The sequence below is a fragment of the Eschrichtius robustus genome, chromosome 2 (assembly GCF_028021215.1).
Source record: "Eschrichtius robustus isolate mEscRob2 chromosome 2, mEscRob2.pri, whole genome shotgun sequence".
NCBI lineage: Eukaryota > Metazoa > Chordata > Mammalia > Artiodactyla > Eschrichtiidae > Eschrichtius > Eschrichtius robustus.
In genome coordinates, this window is record NC_090825.1 from 42574183 (window position 1) to 42593510 (window position 19328).

A 19328-nucleotide genomic window follows, 5' to 3' on the forward strand; every position below is an offset into this window, starting at 1 on the left:
ACACTTTGCAAATTTAGCAGTGTAATATTTTCCTCTGAAATATAAGAGAATAGTATAATTCAGGATGAGAGGAGTGGTAATTTTGCTTACACAAACTAAGTTGATTAGAAAGTAAATGCTAATGACTGAGGTCTTATAATTTGAAATTAATGGATATCATGAAAGCTTTGTTTTGTTTATAAAAGCAGATAGTATACACTGCATTTTAAACTTGGGTTTTACATACAATCTTCCTTTTCTTTTATAGTCTAGTGAGATGCCCAAATTAACAGAGCAATTAGCAGGACCACTTCGTCAAATGCAGGTAAGATTTTTTTGAACTACATATTTTATGAATAGTATGTTGTGAAATAAACATTTGTGACAGTCTAATCATAATATTTATTTTTCCACAGAGACAGCTTCTTTCAGGATTAAATATATCATTTGATGTTAATCTTGTCATTTACTGCTGTTTTGATAACATCATTTGTAATTTTTATTTTAAAAATCAAACATTCTCCCTCACCAGAATGTTAAGTTATATAGAGTTGCTGTGAGCACAGATTTAACATTGCATAGTGTAGATAGGCTATACCAGCAATTCAGTGTCTGCATCGTTTTCCTTGGTGTTAAGAATAGCATCTTGATAGATTTAGTTAGCCTACTTTTTTATACATTTTTCCATCTCAGTTTACAACAAATTTTAAAATCAGGTTTTAAAATCTGTTTTAGCCTAAGAAATGATTTATTTCTGGATCCTCAAAGCCACAGTAGTTTATAGTAATGAATTGGTCTCTTTTATTATTTTTCTTAGGAAGAATGGTTTTATCTGTCTTTTCAACATTAGACAGGGAAAGATGAACTATAAGACACTGCAAGAGAGGAATGAAAAGTGAATCATAAAAGAAGGCCCCTTTAATGGAACATTTAACATTCCTTAATATTACTAAGAAATTTAAACTTCCAGAATCAGGGAAGTCTTAATAGGCCTAGGAGTTTTTGACCTTCTCGATTACCAAGGAGAAAAGAATGAAATCTAACTTCCTATTGTAAGGAAAAGGAAATATTAAGATTTACATTTTTTACTCAGCAGTGGAACAGGCACTGTGGCTACTTAGAAGCAGAGTATCCAAATTGCAGGCTTATTACCTAGGAAGAAAAAGGAACCTTGTAGAATACTGACTTTGGAAACCTAAAGAAAAAGTGATATGGGAGATCTTAAGTAAGAAATTTTAAGTATATCTTTTATCTTCAAAGGAATGTGCTAAAAGAATTGCAAAAGTTTCAGCAGAAGCCAAATTGGAAATTGATGAGGAGACTTACCTAAGCTCATTTAAACCTCACTTAATGGATGTAGTATATACCTGGGCAACTGGAGCTACATTTGCCCATATCTGCAAAATGACAGATGTCTTTGAAGGTATGGTTAAATTTTGTACACATACATTTCTTTCTGATATAAGAAATATACTTAGGATGGCATTGATTTACTAAACAAGAATAATATATTATTTTTAATTTTTGATAATAAAAGGAAATCTGCCTATGTAAATCAAAAATATTCTCCACGAATCCTTTGTATTATAAGCTCAGTCTGCTCATTATAACAGTTTATGATCCTGTGCCAGAGTCTCTGCAATCACAGATAAGGCCTATTTATGTGGGTATTTTTACTTTTGGTTTTATTCTCTTAGTAATAACCTAATGGCTTGCTATGCAATTCCACCAAAAAATAGCAGAGCTAAAAATGCTGTCCATCATTGCATTTCTAAAAGCAATCAGAACTGTTACTCAACTGAAGAAAAATTTTAAATGAAGAAGTAAAGGTAAAGGGAATATATAAGGAGTAATTATAAGTGAATTACAAGAAGCAAATAATAAGCACAATATTTAAAGAAAACCATATTTAGAAATGCTGTATTCATTGCAAAAAGATTGGCTTAACGCAGATTGTAGATATTTATAATGGTGGATTGTGTTACACACCGATTGTGTGTATACTATGCTTTTTACCCAATATTATTAAAGACTAATAGATTACTGAGTTTATGAATCTCTGCAACAGAATCAACTATGAGCCTTTACTTCACTACATTGAATTTTTTTTAAAATTTATTTATTTATGGCTGTGTTAGGTCTTCGTTTCTGCGCGAGGGCTTTCTCCAGTTGTGGAAAGCGGGGGCCACTCTTCATCGCGGTGTGCGGGCCTCTCAACTATCACGGCCTCTCCTGCTGCAGAGCACAGGCTCCAGATGCGCAGGCTCAGTAATTGTGGCTCACGGGCCCAGTTGCTCCGCAGCATGTGGGATCTTCCCAGACCAGGGCTCGAACCCGTGTCCCCTGCACTGGCAGGCAGACTCTCAACCACTGCGCCACCAGGGAAGCCCCACTACATTGAATTTTAATGGGTTTTAAGGTTTTAAATATTATAGTTTACAGTATATTATTTTTTAATTACGGTGTGCTGTTCTGGTCCTTTCCCTAAAGTTTATTTCTAAGCCTCCATTAAATGGTCATTAGTGTTATGGTCCCAGAATCTTTTTCTGAATACTGTATTCTGTTACCAGGGTGGTCATTATTTATTAGGTAACTACTGTGTGTCAGGAGTTGTGCTAATAAGCATTTTATATAATTTAGATCTAATCACCAAAGTAGCACATCAGAGTAGATATTATTTGCACTTTGTGCAAGGAAACTGATTTTTAAAAGGTAAATAATTTGGTCAAGGTCATGGAGGTGTATGTACTACATGATGGCACTATGATTTGAATTCTGGCCTCTGTGACTACAAGCACATGATAGTTGATAACTTCATCTAAGAACCATAATACCTTATCTTTGAGTTTTGGACCACCTAGAGACTTCTTAACGACTACCTAAAATTATACCGTCTCTATCCACTGAAAATTCATGCTTGTAGGAATGGTAATAAGGTCTATAATAATTGATGGTGGGTAGCTACTGTTGAGGCTGTGAGAAGAGGGAAGCATGACATCCTCATCTCACCTGTGAACATTGCTTAACACGCAGAAACCCAGATAGATGTATGACAGCTTGTGTGTTTCAGAGACACAAAGGCAATCAAGTACAGCATCACCACTCTTCAGTCTAACTTCTTTTTGGAACATAAGGATGAAACTAATCACTGTTCTGTGCCTAAATTCTATGACTTGTTAATGTAATAGCTCATATTTGTATATCTGCTTCTCTGAGAAGGCAAACACAATGGCATAAAACAATAGTGGTGTACTGTTTGTTTTGTTTTGTTTGTTTAAGAAAAATGAAGGGACAATAGGCCTAGAAATATAGGAAGCCTTATAAAATTACCTTTGTGGATTATTTTTCTATGTACTTAAATGAAAAAGTTACCACAGTATGGCAGATAAATCCTAAACTGCTAAATTGAAGACAGTCTGTATTTTTTTTTAATTAATTAATTAATTAATTTATGTTTGGCTGGGTTGGGTCTTCATTGCTGCACACGGGCTTTCTCCAGTTGCAGCGAGTGGGGGCTACTCTTCGTTGCGGTGTGCAGGCTTCTCATTGCGGTGGCTTCTCATTGCAGAGAACGGGCTCTAGGCACACAGGCTTCAGTAGTTGTGGCTCACGTGCTCTAGAGCGCAGGCCCAGTAGTTGTGGCACACGGGCTTAATTGCTCTGCTGCATGTGGGATCTTCCCGGACCAGGGCTCGAACACGTGTCCCCTGAATTGGCAGGCGGATTCTTAACCACTGCGCCACCAGGGAGGTCCTGACGGTTTGTATTTCTGCCACCTATGAGTTGATGTTTTCCGCAACATACTAGCAATTCCTGAAATCTATTTCAGTTCCTGAAATCTAATTCCCGAAATCTATTTCAATTCCTTGAGGCTATTTCAGTGTCACAGTTTGCTGAGAAATCTAAGATTAAAAATTGAGGGATTCAGTTTATGACTTGAAATTGAGTCTAACATCAACACAGTTTTCATGATACCATTATATCAGCTATACCTTTTCTTTCTAAAATTGGGATAGCTCATAAAAGCAAATTATGTAATTAAACAGCAAAAAAATAACTGAGAACCTTGATTTACTTAGGATATTTTTTTCTCTAGCATACCATGTCTCCCCGCCACAACGTTTTTTTTTCCTTTTTTTCTTTTTACTATGTTGTTTAGTGCGTCCATTTCAGAATTGCCATTCTCTCCTCATCTTGTTACTGTACATGCTTTATATAATTGGAAAAATACTATAATCAAAGCTCTAGCCCATAGTATAGTGTGTCTTTATTCTTACAGGCAGAAAATGACTGCATTGGAACTTTTTAATGTGCTCTGGTCAAGTGTCTGATCATGTCATGTCATGAGCCTCAGGAGTAGTTTTAAGTATTTTTCAAACATTAGCTGGAGCTAGTTAACATTGTAATGATTAACACCATATGTTTGGGGGATGTCTGATGTAAGAGAAGAGTTTATACTGTGATTCAGTTGAGGAATTTTGAACACTTCACATAAATAATTATTGCCTCTGTTATCACCCTGGAAAAAATGATAGAATATAATCGTTTCTTATTTCCATCAATTAAATTTGGATAACAATTAAAAATATATCTGTATGGGCTACAGCCTAGGGTTTCAGTCTACTGATCCATTGTAATAGATCCATTGTAACCTAGACAGGGCCATTGCTATTTATTTCTGTCTATACAAAAACAATATTGTAGTCTTCACTGTGCATGAAGGATTTGCTTTCCACTAAGCACATGTCATCAGGAAAGCTCCTATGACGAATTATCACTTGAAAGTGTTTACTGTACTTCTGCCTGTCATAGGTTTTTTTTGTTTTGATTTGTTTTTGGCTGCGTTGGGTCTTTGTTGCTTTGCATAGGCTTTTCTCTCTAGTTGCGGCGAGCGGGAGCTACTCTTTGTTGCAGTGCGTGGGCTTCTCATTGAGGTGGCTTCTCTTGTTGTGGAGCATGGGCTCTAGGCGCGCAGGCTTCAGTAGTTGTGGCACGCGGGCTCAGGAGTTGCAGTTCACAGGTCCTAGAGCGCACAGGCTTCAGTAGTTGAGGCGTGCGGGCTCAGTAGTTGCAGCATGTGGTTCCTAGAGTGTGCGGGCTTCAGTAGTTGTGGCACACAGGCTCAGTAGTTGTGGCTTGCAGGCTCTAGGGCACGCGGGCTTCAGTAGTTGTGGCTCGCAGGCTCTAGGGCACACGGTCTTCAGTAGTTGTGGTACACAGGCTCAGTAGTTGTGGCTCGTGGGCTCTAGAGCGCAGGCTCAGTAGTTGTGGCACACAGGCTTAGTTGCTCCGCGGCATGTGGGATCGTCCCGCACCAGGGCTCGAACCCATGTCCCCTGCATTGGCAGGTGGATTCTTAACCACTGCGCCACCAGGGAAGTCCCTGTCCTAGGTTTTTAAAGCAAATGCTGTTTGGCACATTCCTACTCTCTGCCCCCACCACATGGTCTTCTCAAATGCCTTTCCACTAGCATAGTTTTACCCTTTCTTAGGAGAGGGTACATCAGTGTTAGAAGGGATTTTCCAATGGATTTGTTTTTTTAAAATACTTTTTTGCTAATAATAATAGAGTAACATTCTATTAGTATGTATCTATTCTGTGTTTAAATTTTGGCACAGTTTTAGTACTAAATGACTTAAGAATTAGTACCTGATACTTACTCATTTAATGAATAATTAACTGAGACCCTAGTGGGATCAGGAATTGTGCTGGGTGCAGTGCAAGCAACAGTCTCTGCCCTCCAGGAATGTTTTCAGCCTAAGCTGGGATCTAGTGGTAAATGATTGCAGGAAAATATAATTATGATCCTAACCTCAGGCCTCAATAACCACTTAGATAGGAGTTATTAAATCAGATTCAGGGCGTGAACTGTGGGGAACCACTTTTGTGAATGCCAGAAAGCTGGAGGTAGAAATAAATACCTCTCCAGATAAAGAAATGTGTTGATTTCAATCCTCAATTAGAATGATGTTAAGAACCTCATGAGCCTGATGTTTATAAAATTACCCTTAAAGCATGTGTGCTCAAATGTCCATCAGTGGGTGAATAAATTGTGTTTTATCCATATAATGGGACAGTATTCTACTATAAAAAAAAAGTGAAGTACTGATTCATGCTAAAATATGGATGAACTTTGACCAGATTAAGGGTCTAAGTGAAAGAAGGTAGACACGAAAGCCACCTATTGTACAATTTCATTTATGTGAAATGTCCAGAATAGGCAAATCTGTAGAGACAGAAAGTAGACTTGTGGTTGCCATGGGCTGGTGGAAGGGGGGAGGAGTGTGACTGCTTAATGGATATGGGTTTCTTTTTGAGTGATAAGAAGATTCTAAAATTAGATAGTGATTATGGTTGTACAATTCCAAATATACCCAAAACCACTGAATTTGTACACTTAATTAAAAGGGTGAATTTTATGCCATGTGAATTATATCTCACTGTGAGTTTTTTCCAGAGTGGTGATGTAAATCTGAGGATAAAAACAGGCAGTGACACTGGTGTACATGCTTTAAAGTGGTAAATTTTATGTGTATTTTACCACAATTTTTCTTCAAAAGGCAGTGACTAGTAGGAATTCAGTTCTGCTTTCCACTCTGGCAAGACCAGAAAAAAAGATTTGTAACAAACCGTTAGGTTGTTACTGTGTATGTTTCTGGTCAGCTTCAGATAGCCTGGGGGGATGGGTCATGGCTTTGTATCTCTTATCTAACACTTAATCTAGGTGGTCCTGATTGATGAGGCAGAATGATTTCCAAACCTGGGAGTAAGGAGAACCCTTGTATTACAGAGAACTGCAGTAGGTAGGAAGTATGCTGGGTAATTCACTTCTTCACCGTAGGCTTCATTCATCCCCTTTACGCTGCAGGCAGCTATGGACAGTGTTTGTACACACACAGTGATTTGTTGACAAGACTGAGGCCAGCAGCCACAGCCATTTTATGTGCAACCCTGTACCACCTGGCCTCATTTTCTTAATTGTTCTCATGTCATCTGAAACTGTCAGAACTCATTTTCCAGAAATTGAGTGGGAGTGCTTACAAAGTGTGGCAGTGCTCGCTCGCTCAGACGTTCGTTTAGTTTCTTTAGCTTATCTTAGCAATATACTTCATGTGGTTTGGCCTCTGATAGCTTTTGCAGATCCTGGCTATTAACATGAGTTTCTCAATTTGTAGAAATACCAAAACAATATCAGGTTATCTGTGATTCCCAGTACACATTTGAAATCAGTCAAAACAGAGTTTGTGAGCCAGGGCACCTGCCTCTCCGATACCCTGCGCAGCAGAAGATTTATAAAGGATTTCTTTTCAATTCTAAATGACCTGTGAAATACACTCTGTTCCTTTTTAAAGTCCTATATATATTTACATTTTTAACCATTACCTAATTTAATTCTCTTCAAATAGAAGTGTTTGCAAAATACACATTTAATATCTGGCTGCGTGAGTCATGCAATATTCATTACTTTCATTACATTCCAGCCCCCACCCTCTCTCTAGACACCCAGAAGTTACTGCGACTGGATTTCCTCTTCCAGTGAGAGCAGGACTGGAGCTCAGCATTCCTAGCACCTGAGAACAGAAATAACGAATATAGCCAACATTTATTGAGCTCCTGTTGTGTTACTGACACTTGTTAAGCACCCTACATGCATTATTTCATTCATTTCTCACAATAACCCCATTTAGGTATAGGAATTCTTGTTATCTCCACTTTATAGATGAGTAAACTTAAAGTTTTTAATATGTTAATAGAGAAGATTTGGAAGGAAAGTATTGAGTTTACTTTTGGGAACTGTTGAGTTTGAGGTGCCTATAATATATCTGGGTGATCAACTTTTTGTTGGCAATAGTATCTAGCTGGAATTGATAGCAGTTTCGTGTTTGTAACAGTTGTTTTTATAATTATGGCCTATTTATAAAAAATAAGTGAGCAGCTTTCATTTACTTAAGTAAAAAGTGTTACAGCAAAAATGAGTGATATGCTAATGACTGAAGTTTGTGAAATAATACCTTTAAAGATAAAACTTAGGGTCTACAAGTGATTATCCTAATACAGAAATATCACACATGGACCATCCAGAACCTTATGTTTGAATCCGGACTGAAGCAGACTCACCAGTGCTCCTACTAGCATTTGCATTAATGGTATCAAAAGATTTTTAAGCAGTAGAGGAGCACCGTTCCTCCTGGGACGCAGTGGGTGGGGGATAGGCTCCTTACCTGCCCTTGTTGTGTTGCTTGTGCCTGCACATGGGTGCCCAATGGCAGAGGGAGTAGGAGCTGAAACACTCATCCAGGGGAAGAGATAAAGAGGTGCTGTCCATTTTTCAAGTCATGAATTTACCAGTGGAGCTAGGAGATGCCCCCTTCTGATCCTACAGTGGCTGGTGTCCATCTGGCAGCCTCCTGTTCCTAGGGAATAGGCTAATCCTCTTCTTACCCATATTTGTAAAGCCGGTTGGTTGTGTTTGCTTCATGGTTTTGCTTTCAGCCCCATCCTTTCTCCCATTGCAACTTCAAGCTGTTTTGTGCATTTTTATCCTGTCTCACCCAGGTAACTGTCCTCCAGATGCCATTCAGACCTGCTTTCTCTCTCTTTTTCCTTCCCTCTCTCTCTCCCTCTCTCCTTTCCTCATTTGGGCCATTAATTGAGCTTTCTCCTTCCCTGGTTCTGTCCATAATTTTCTCAGCCTCGGTCACAGCAAAAACAAACTAGTATCTTCAACTTTTATAAAGGTTTTAGCTTGTAAAGGTCCAAGATTCTTCTTCCATGAACTCTTAGCCTCAGAGTTTAAAGGGAAGCCATTGCTGTAAAGGGTGGCTAATACGGTTCTCTCTGCCATTTCCGATGAGGGTATCAGATTTCTTTTCTAATCCTAGATGTAAAACTGTTAACCTGAACCTGAATGGCATTAACCACCTCTAGGGTTTCTCACTTGTAAAATGGTAGTAGAATGTTGGAAGTGGCTAACGACAGTCTCTTCCTGCTTGGAAACAACATCCTCTGTGAAATCACTATTTTTTTCTGTTAAAGGTTGCTAGTAAAAGAAGCAGCATTTGTTCTGTTAATTTTCAAAATCTTAGTATAGTTTATTGGTGTCAGAATGAGTTGTCTCAGTAACAGGAAGTAAACACCAGGTAGATATCACATAGCTGCTTCCTCATTCTCTTGGAGACCTGCTGTGGAGAGGACACAGCCACTGCTTACAGAGAACTTTCCTTCTGAAACACAGTTCCTTTTTTCTAGTCATGGAGAGAGAATTAGGAAGCAACTGATATTCTTGTTTTTCCATCTGCCTTATGCACCACCAACCTGGATCAGTCTAATAATTCACTTTCTCTATTCCTATACTTTCACAGCAGAGTTCTGCTGGAGAATAATTGTATAGTTGGTGTCATCAAAAGCCATAGTCTGTAACCTCAGAATCACATTAAACCTTCCTAGTAATAATAGAAGTAGCAGGAGGAGGAGGAGATTATTGAGCACCAGCTAGGTACACTTTGAACATTCTACCTCACTTAGTCTTTCCCACAGCTTGCTCGTACAGTCCCTCAAGTAGTAGATGCCGTCTACTACTTAGTTTCCTTAGCTATAAAGTGGGAAGAGTAATAGTTCTTATCTCATATTATGAGGTTAACATCATGCATGTAATCCCTGGTCTGTCCACGTCCAGAGACTATGTCCTCCACGCAGGACTTCTCTCTGGCTCTGAGACTTCTCTTAGAGGCAATTCCAGATCCTCACCGCTCTCCTTAAGCATCTGCCTCAACTTTGCCCCAGATTTCTAGGTGATCACTCCTGCTTCAGAGGAAAGGGAGATGCCACTAGGTCTGTCTTAACCTAGAAATTCATGGCATATATCCTTTCCCTTATTTTCCTCTTAAGAGGAAATTGCACTCAGTTCCAGGGCCGCCTTTCACTGTTTTCTGCACCTTCTCAGTCTTTGAGTCACGTCCTTTCTGCTTCCATTTTAGCATATGAATGTGTTTATATTTCTCATCCATGTCTTCTCCAGCTACCAACATAACATCCAGTGTTTAAGAGCAAGAGCATATATCCTGGTCTTAAATCCTACCCACTCACTAGATGAATGTTCCTGGGCAAGTTACTTAACTGTGCCTGTTTCCTTAGCTATAAAATGGCAATAATAATAGCTCTTATCTCGTATTGTGAGGTTAATATCATGCCTGTAGAGCCTTTAGTACAGTGCCTGGCCCAAGTAGTCAATAAATGTTCGCTGCTGCCGTCATTATTTAGGAAGTTATCTTGTTGTCGTCATCATCCTCAGTCCCTCAATCCTTTCACAAGCCAGGCTTGGAAAGAGTAGTCGAGAATAGACCATCTTCAACTCCCTACCTCCCATTTCCTTCTTGAGCCATAGTAACCTAGTCCCGCATTTCACTGAAATTATCACAAGTCATTACTCTGATTGCCGAATTAAGAAAACAGACTCTTTGTGACTGGATCCTACTTGCCAATTTCCACTTCCTACTTCTTGAAACCCATTACTGCAAATTCTTTGGCATTACCTGGCAATGAAGATTTATAACAGAAGTGAGGAGCTTAGAGTATGACCTGAAAATCTTACTAAATATTTACAATTTTTTCTCGATTATTTTAAATGTATAGACTGAATTTAATTAAAACTGAAATTTATGATAGTATTTTTATAGAAAATATAGATAAATCATTTTTGTGAGGCACTATAATATAATATGGTTAAATGCTTAGGCTGTAGAATCTTAGTGTCTAGATTTAAATCCTGACTCCATCATATACTCCCGGCTCTGACCTTGGTCAAGTTATAATTTCTCTGAGCTTCTTCTTTTCCCTTTTTGTAAAATAGGGATAACAGTACTTGTCTCATGGAACTGTAAGGGTCAAACAAGAAAATTTACACAAAACATAGATTATAGACCTGCCACAAAGTACTCAGAAAATGTTGGACATCACCCTTTTTTCTCAAAACATACTCAGCCTTATTTCACCTTTCCTTGATGCCTAAGTCTTATTATAAACATCAATTACTTTACTCTCCAATAATAAGAAAGCCAGGATTATGGTAAGATGTATGTATATGTGGAGGTGAGATATCAGTCTTGACCCTACTTCTCCAAGAACTCCATGGACCTTTTAATGGGAGAAGAGGAAGGACAATAAAGTATGAACTTTGAATATTTTGGTTCAAGGACTGTATTATGACCTTACATTCCTTTAGAGCTTTGCCCCTGTCACAGAATTTGTGCATCTCATATCTCAAGTGAGACAAATCCAGTTAGGTAAAGTAAGCCCTCTGTTTAAATTGCATTTATCATCATTTACCTTACAAATGAGAAGGGGAAATAAGAGTAGAATAAGGGCCTAGATCATAGAGCTAATTACTTAGCTGAATCTTTCCTAGTATCCAAGTCACCATCCAGTCTTCTTTCCTCTAACTCCAGGTGTCTCAGCTCACTCCTTTTATAACCAAGTCTAGATTAGGTGAACATCCTATAAGTAGGAGATGATAGCATCCTTTTAAGAGAGGTATCCCCATTGATCTTTCAAGTTGACATACGTGCTGGTGGTCCTCTTGTTGACCAATCTCATCCCATAAACCTCTCGCTGTGAACTAGCATCTCTGTGTTCTGCTTACTCTGGCCCATAGGTGGGTTCAGAAACCAGGCATGTTGTCCTTACCAGCCCAGGGCCTTGTGCAACATTTTCTCAGAGAGAAAAGGTGCTGTACATGTACACGGGCACTTCCTGCTGAATCCTGATGACTCTCTTAGGTATATGGCTTATATTTTTGCCTTTGTCTAAGCTCAAATTCCCTTCTGCTTTATGAGTTAAATCTCTCTACTGTTTTTCTCCCTTGGGCACATTGTACCATAATGTGGAAGGCATTAAAAGGTAAAAAGGAGCCCTCAACACTGCACATGGAGTGTATTACAAGAACTTGATACATGTTAATGAATTCTTCCAGTGTTGCAAGGAGTTAAATAAGGACCTGAAGTGTGAGTTAACAGCTTGCATATCAGAGAGAACTGATATTCCTAATGTATTTCAGACATTAAAAATGAAATCCAAGAGTTTTAAACTTAGGCAGGTAGCACTTAAGAGAAAGGATCCCAAGGCCCCTCCTCGTGCAAGTCTGACAGAAGTGAAACTGTGTTTACAACTTCACCTTTGATGCAAACACTTGTCGCAGACAGGGAGTCACATCCAGTGGGAAGAGACTGATCTCTTTTATGCTTCATTGAGGATGCACTGTGTGAGGAAAGCACTGATGAAAAGAGTCTATTTAAGGTCCAGAAGAATGATTGATTGCACCTTTAAAATGACAAATCTGATCCTGTTAATCCCCGTGCTTAAAAATTCCCTGTTGCATTCTCTTCACAGGATAGTATCCAGAGGCCGTAGTAGGCCACACTCAGGGTCCTTGAATAGCTGCTTTCCTACATTGTCTCAGTGGTCTTCCCTTGTCACTGCCTGACAGGGACCTCATTCATAAGAGACCCAAGTTATATGTCACCTTTGCTACCTTTCACCCATGTTGCTCTCTCCTGTGCTCCCAGGGCATTTTGTTTAGTTACCTCTCTAACAGCAAGTGTCAACACATTATAATAAATCCATGACTCTCTCTACCATTAGTCAAGGATGGGAATTAAACTTTTCATCTTTGTAGCCTTCCTGGTGCCTAGCAGTCACCAGTCATGTTTACTACTGGTTTACTGCAGGAGAAGTCCCTCAAAGTACTATTAGTTAATCATCCCATGTTCACCTTCCTTGCATCTTCACAAAAGTTCTGCTATTCCTGATTATTTACACTTTACAAGTGATTTGTTTCCTCTTCTGTCCAGGCAGCATAATTCGTTGTATGAGGCGCCTGGAAGAACTACTTCGACAAATGTGTCAAGCAGCAAAAGCCATTGGAAACACTGAGCTGGAAAATAAATTTTCAGAAGGTCAGTATCCAGCCCATAAGTTTTTTCTAATAATTTAGGCAAATCCTGTTGAGACTTGAGCTCTTGACCACAACCTAGGAGAACATTTTCTGATGCTCTTCACTGGATTGCCATGAAGGGCCATTTCGTAGTGTTCAAAGAAAATATCAGTGTGTGTGTGTTGGAAAAAGTTTGTAAATGAATACATATAAAATCTCAAAATATTTATTGTGCACTTACTGTGTGCCAGACATTGTTTTAAGCACCAGGGAATACAGCAGTGAACAAAAAAGATACAAACCCCTGCCTTAATGGGGCTCACATTCTAGTGCAGGGAGGTGGACAGTAAACAAGTCAACAATTAAAATATATCAGGTAGCAATAAAAACAAAGGAAGAGACAGTGGGGAATTGGAGGATGGATACAATGGCCTAGGGTCCCCTACTCAGAAGGTGGCATTTAGGTCCTTCATAGACACTTGATATACTTAAGCAACAACAAGAGGCCAGTGTGGATGGAGCACAGCTGAACAGTGAGTAGAATAGTAGGGGTTGGAGGAAGAAAAGAAATGGTCATGTAGCTCCCAGCCCTCAGCTTTTTCCTCTGAAATGATTGGAGGTTTTGAACACAGGAGTGGTGTGCCCTGACTTGGGTTTCACAAGGCAGTTCTTGCTGTTGCACCACAGGCAAGTCTGTAGATTAGCAAGGTGGAAGCAGGAAGACCAGATCAGGAAAGAACGGCTAGACCAAGGTGGTAGTAATGGGGGGAGGCATACATGCTTGCAAATAATTTCATTCCATCTGAATGCTGGCCAAGAAAAAGGGCTATGAATTAAAACATCAAAGAATAGCAGCCACATAGTTGCTCTGAGTTATTAGCTGCTCACAGTCAAACCTAGTGATTCTGCTAGCAACTTAGTATCCTAAGAAGAGGTTTATGAAAACTGGCTTATATTTTCAACATTGTTAAATAGAGGCAGACCTCTTTAATCACTCCACGTTTAAGTCTAGTTTTGTAAACTTCTATATGATAAAATTTGTTTCTCCTTAGTCCAGAAAGAATTTCACATGGTAACTGAAATGTAGGGCCTTCCATTACAGGCTGAAAAATTCATGCTTTTGGGTCAACTAACTTCTTGGACAGCTTAGTCCTTCTGGTCTTTCTGAATAATTTTAGACACCCCTGCACACACGGGGTACTTTAGATTCAAGAGTCCTGAGAACAGGGGTCTGGTTTCTAAGTTTCCCATCTCTCAGAGGTGACTGTGAACTTCTCTAGGTGTCTTTCAGGCAAGCAAGGTTTTGTAATTTCCAGGCTTGCCCTCTCACCAAATTTAATCAGGATTGTTGTGCTGTCTTCAAAACCCCAGGGGAGGGGAATTACATTCTCTGTGGTCTTGAAAATTTAAACCGTATTTTCTTTTCTCTTAGGAATCACCAAAATCAAGAGAGATATTGTGTTTGCTGCCAGCCTCTACTTATAAAGAGTCAGCTAAAGGAATGTGGGATTTTAAATTGTTCACCACCTGTCTGATGTATTATATTTAAATCAAGCATCATTCTAAGAAAGCATATTACATACACAGTTGTACATAAGCATTACATTTTTTTAATAAAAAAATGTACAGGTGGGGCATTTGTTTTAGTGAAAGGCTTGAAATTTTTTGTAATGAACTTAGAGCTATTAGATAACCATTGTGTTAAATGTAACTATATACACACAGGTAAAGTGGGCATCCAAGAGGTACAGTAGCAGCAGTCCCCTTAAAGGCTTGTATACTGGGAAGAAGGACGCATCCTCTTGCCTTCTGGTTGCAATCATTTTCCTTTAGAAAGCAGGCCAGCTTCATCTGGGCACTCTGCCACCTTCAAGGTTGGTGACTGTTCCGATAGTGATTCCCTGTCGTTGGTGTTTCATGCAGAGTTGTATGAGAGTCCTCCTCTTTTCTTTCTTTAAAAGGAGAATTTCTCTCCTTGAAGAAATCTGATACATATACAGCCTGTATAGAACAGGTAACATTTAGAATGGGGCAAAGTATTTAATGATACAATTTTAAATAAGTTTAAAAACCATATACAAAGTTGCAATAAGCAGTGTGCAAAAAATAAATATAAACAAAAGGATATACATTACAGGGTACAGGTTAAGGGTATGAATAAATTAGTGGCTAACAGGAATTTTTGTTAAGGACATTCTGAGAGTTGCTCTGTTATGTATTGGGCAGATAGCTTCACTCTGCTAGCCCTTAATGAAAGTGTCATTCCTCATGTAAATCAGTTTTGTTTTTTTTTTCAATTCACACTAAAAAGAAAACTGTTTATAGCCAGAGCTTTTTACAATTAAAAAAAAAATTTAGTAAATTTTTAAATAACTTTTGCAAGGAGTAAGTAACGTAGGTATTATTTGCTATCTATCCTAAAATGACTTTTAATAACATTGGGGTCCTTACCCAGTAGCAATTATTGAGCCACATTCTCTGCCTTAGCATAGTTTTCTCATTGGGACATATTTTTCTACTTATTTATCCAAGTGTTTCTCAGGCTCCTGCCCTGTATACTTACAACTAATATTGCAGCCAGAGCTCCTTGAATGAGTCCAGTCAACACATCACTCCAGTGGTGTTTGTAATCAGAAATTCGAGAAAGGCCCACATAAATGGATGCGGCAACAAGACCAAATTGCAGTGTAGGGCGTAAGAGTCTTGCCCAGTCTCCCTTCATCCTGGCTTGAAGATAAAGCTAACAGAAAAGATAAGAATAAAGAAAAGAGCTTAACATACCAACTGGAGACTATGTTTTATATTAATTATCACCACATTGCTAAAGGACTGATGTTTAAAATGACAGTCACTAAGTATTAATATTCATTAAATAATCTGTTATTTATTATATATGGAACAGGGCTTTAGGCAAGCGTTCTTGTACTCATTAATACCTAAAAATTAATCCCAAAACAAAACCAAAAGGATAAAAAATTAAAAGAATAAAAACTATTGCCCTAGTAACAGCATTTATTACTTAGACCACTCTTCAAATTATGAACAAGGTAAGTGTTTCTGACCTTCTAGGATTTCAGGGGGCAGCTCCTCACCTTCCAGTTTGAATTATAACTGTCTGTCATTAGTTTAGAGTCTTGAGATCAACTGCTAGCATTCTGAGCACAGGTTGCCCTTACCCTGGGCCAGGCTACTATGTTTTCTACCCAGCCTATCTAGGAACTAAGTTTGCTTAATTCACCCAAACAATTTACTTGAGAGCTCCTCTGGCCTCAAATTATTTAACAGAGCAACTGAGACTAAATAAATAATCTGTATTTATAAGTAAATACAATAATCTGCCTAAGTAAATAATACAGTTTGTAGTTTAGTCCTGATCCAGTAAAGGAGTCTATTCTTTCAATAGCACCTGTACCCTTTAAGTTCTATGACTTTTCTAATCAGACCTGAGAATCTTGCCTTTGCCATGTCAGCCTGCCTCTGACTTCGGGTGCATCCCTAAAGATTGTAATGTAGAATGAATTTGGAATAGCTTCCTATGAACTCCTTTCAGCCAATATAGTCTCATTTTTTAAAAAAAAATTTTTTCCTAACTTCTATCCAATAAGAATATACTTCTTAATATTCATTTTTAAAAACTCTGCTCAGTAATTTATGGCTCATATACTTAAATTGTTTTCTGAGGACCGCATTTAATTATGTGGCTGTACCCAATGATGCTGCCTATTTAAAATAGATACACAAATCTATTTCCAGTTCTTTGGGCACTGCTGTGTGTGTTCAGTTCTCAGCACCTGGCAAAGCCCCAGAGGTTGTCTAATTTTATCAAGTACTTTATAGTATAAACATCTAACCCTAAAAGAGCATACCAGTTGTTTAACTGAGTTGGACTCCTTAGCTGGCTGAAGTGCTACTGGCTTTCTGTAGAGCTCCTCTCCCCTTTTTTTGTTTGTTGTTGTTGAAGCTATAAAAACATTAAGGAGTAAGAGGCTTGTCTCAAGATTCTAGAGTTGGGAAGATAGTTGGTTCTGGTTGTAACAAAGTTGACATGTGCCAACTGAAGCCCAATTAGGTACCACAGCCATGCCAGATAAGATTCACCTCATTCGTTCTATTTTAATTGGAAACTTTTTGTTCATTTTAAGGAGGACAGTTCCTTGACTAGGGCTGAAGCCAAGTTTCATATATCAAGTTTAACTGACCCTCTTCTGGTTATTATTAAGCTACCTTTTCAGATAAGGGTTAAAGGCATGGGTTATTCAGACTATAAAAACATATACCTAAGAATTACAAATACTTACATGAATGCAGACATCTTAGGGAGAACTGCACCCATCCCTGCTAGCGACACAGCAATAAAAAAAACCAAAAAGCAAAGAAAACCTCTAAAATGGACGTAAAGCTAGTCCTAACCTAAAGGAAACTCAGAGACAGAACTTTAAGGCTCTTCCTCACTTAAGATTCTAAAATCCCTCTAACAATACTTTCCTTTGAAAGAACCCTGACTTTGACTCTAGGTAGCCTGCAGACATCTGTTAAATAAGTATTAATTTGCCCCAATCTCTTCCTCAACATCCCTGTGAAAATAACATTCACTTACGGATCAGTAACCAAATAAGTTGCAATATACTTGAGGTGAACCCTTTACCCTCTAAGTACTTAGTTTCTTCTTACACGTCTACCCAAGTACAGATGGTCCCCTCGGTGTGGATCCAGAGGTCACTCCCCCTGTGGGAGCTCTGGGATTCCCCAGTTGTGATCATACACCTAACCTTGTGCTCCACTCTGTGTTCTGGCCCTTCTGCTGACTAACGGCCATATGGCCTGAGTGCCGGCTCTGGTCACAGAACAGTTCTCAGCTCTGGGTGAGGTTGGTTAATTGAGTGTGCTTCCTATATGCCTGTTCTGTGTTTCCCTGGGTCCAGGGTACTCAATGTAGCTCTACAAAAGCTGGGCACCACCTCTAGCCCTGCTCTTCCCTGGGAAGACTCTTCCATTTCAGTAGACCCCAAGGCGGTAAACATTTGAGTTTCTTGAACCTTGGGTCAACTGAGTTCTACAGTTGACATGCCCTAAACAACTCCAGACCTCGACAACTCGCCTCCCATGTTGCCAGCCAGAAGTCTGTCCTACATGAGCCGGTCCAACAAAGCACACCATGCTGTCTTTCTGGTGGCTCCACTTCCTCATCCTTTCTCAGGTTCTGCAGTGCAAATCTTTTAAGCTCCCACTCTCTGGAGGCGATAGAGACTTGGCTTCCTCCTACCACTCATTTAACTGCTTTCCAGAATCTTTACCTCTTGCTTATTGTCTCCTTTTCCATTCTTTGACTTTGTGGATTTATAACTTTTAAAATTCTACTCCTTGTCCTTTGAGGGGAGAAGAAAGTATGTATGTTTCATTAAAAAGAAGTCTCCATTCCTCCATCTTTCCCTGTCTCAGAGGAGCTGACTATCTGATGCTCCTCAGCCCTGTTACGTTAGAACTAGATACAGGGACAGCTCATGCTTTAATACCAGAGCTGATAATAAAAAGGCTCTGTAGGTCCCTGCCTTTGCAACCTCCACTGTTCCCCTTCTTCCCACACATGCATATGTTAATCACATGTGCACTCAACCCATTAGAGGTAAGGCATTCAATTGCTTATCTCTTAAGATTTAGAACTTACAGAACTCCATATCCAATGTTGTATATGGTACCAGACTGGTTCAGTGGCAGCATCTACAACTTTCAATTCTCCCAGGCTTCCCTGGTGGCGCAGTGGTTAAGAATCCGCCTGCCAACGCAGGGGACACAGGTTCGAGCCCTGGTCCGGGAAGATGCCACGTACGGCAGAGCAACTAAGCCCGTGCGCCACAACTACTGAGCCTGTGCTCTAGAGCCCACAAGCCACAACTACTGAGCCCATGCACCCCAGAGCCCGTGAGCCACAACTACTGAAGCCCGCGCACCGCAACGAAGAGTAGCCCCCGCTCTCCGCAACTAGAGAAAGCCCACGTGCAGCAACAAAGACCCAACGCTGCCAAAAATTAATTAATTAATTAATTATTTTAAAAAACTTTCAATTTTCCCTCTGGGGAAAACTGCTGATCCACAGACAAAACTGAAGGGGACCACATAGCCCTGCCTTGTTTTCTGGGAGGGCACTGAGTATGACTTAGAACAGGCTTGACCTAGAAATCTGCTGGGCTGTAATGTGCCCTCTGGGATTTACGCTGGGAGTAAGAAGGAGTTCTCTATTTTCAGAAGTTGTAGAAATGGCACCTAATGGATACGTGATAGGCTACTTGCAAACCAAAGAGGAAGCAAAAGCTATGGTTAGATAAGAACGAGCCATTTAATAGAAAAGAATGAAGCAGCCACGGTGTGGAGTGGCAGCCACACTGTAAAAAACCAGGTGGTCAGTGAGACACATGGAAAAAG

At 39.4% G+C, this 19328-nt stretch overlaps 2 protein-coding genes across 4 annotated transcripts in view; one reads left to right on the top strand and one right to left on the bottom strand.

Annotated features, from left to right (window-relative positions):
• MTREX (Mtr4 exosome RNA helicase) overlaps positions 1-14489 on the top strand; it is a 131246-nt gene extending 116757 nt beyond the window's left edge. For both annotated transcript variants that reach the window (XM_068535342.1, XM_068535343.1), the window contains exons 24-27: positions 248-304; positions 1240-1402; positions 12826-12930; positions 14341-14489. In XM_068535342.1, the coding sequence (XP_068391443.1) occupies positions 248-304; positions 1240-1402; positions 12826-12930; positions 14341-14393 (378 nt within the window). In that variant the 3' untranslated portion in view covers positions 14394-14489. The remainder of the gene's footprint in view (positions 1-247; positions 305-1239; positions 1403-12825; positions 12931-14340) is intronic.
• The window catches only part of PLPP1 (phospholipid phosphatase 1), a 113577-nt gene continuing 107367 nt past the window's right edge, over positions 13119-19328 (bottom strand). For both annotated transcript variants that reach the window (XM_068535344.1, XM_068535345.1), the window contains exons 5-6: positions 15472-15648; positions 13119-14909 (exon numbers count right to left, since the gene is read on the bottom strand). In XM_068535344.1, the coding sequence (XP_068391445.1) occupies positions 14778-14909; positions 15472-15648 (309 nt within the window). In that variant the 3' untranslated portion in view covers positions 13119-14777. The remainder of the gene's footprint in view (positions 14910-15471; positions 15649-19328) is intronic.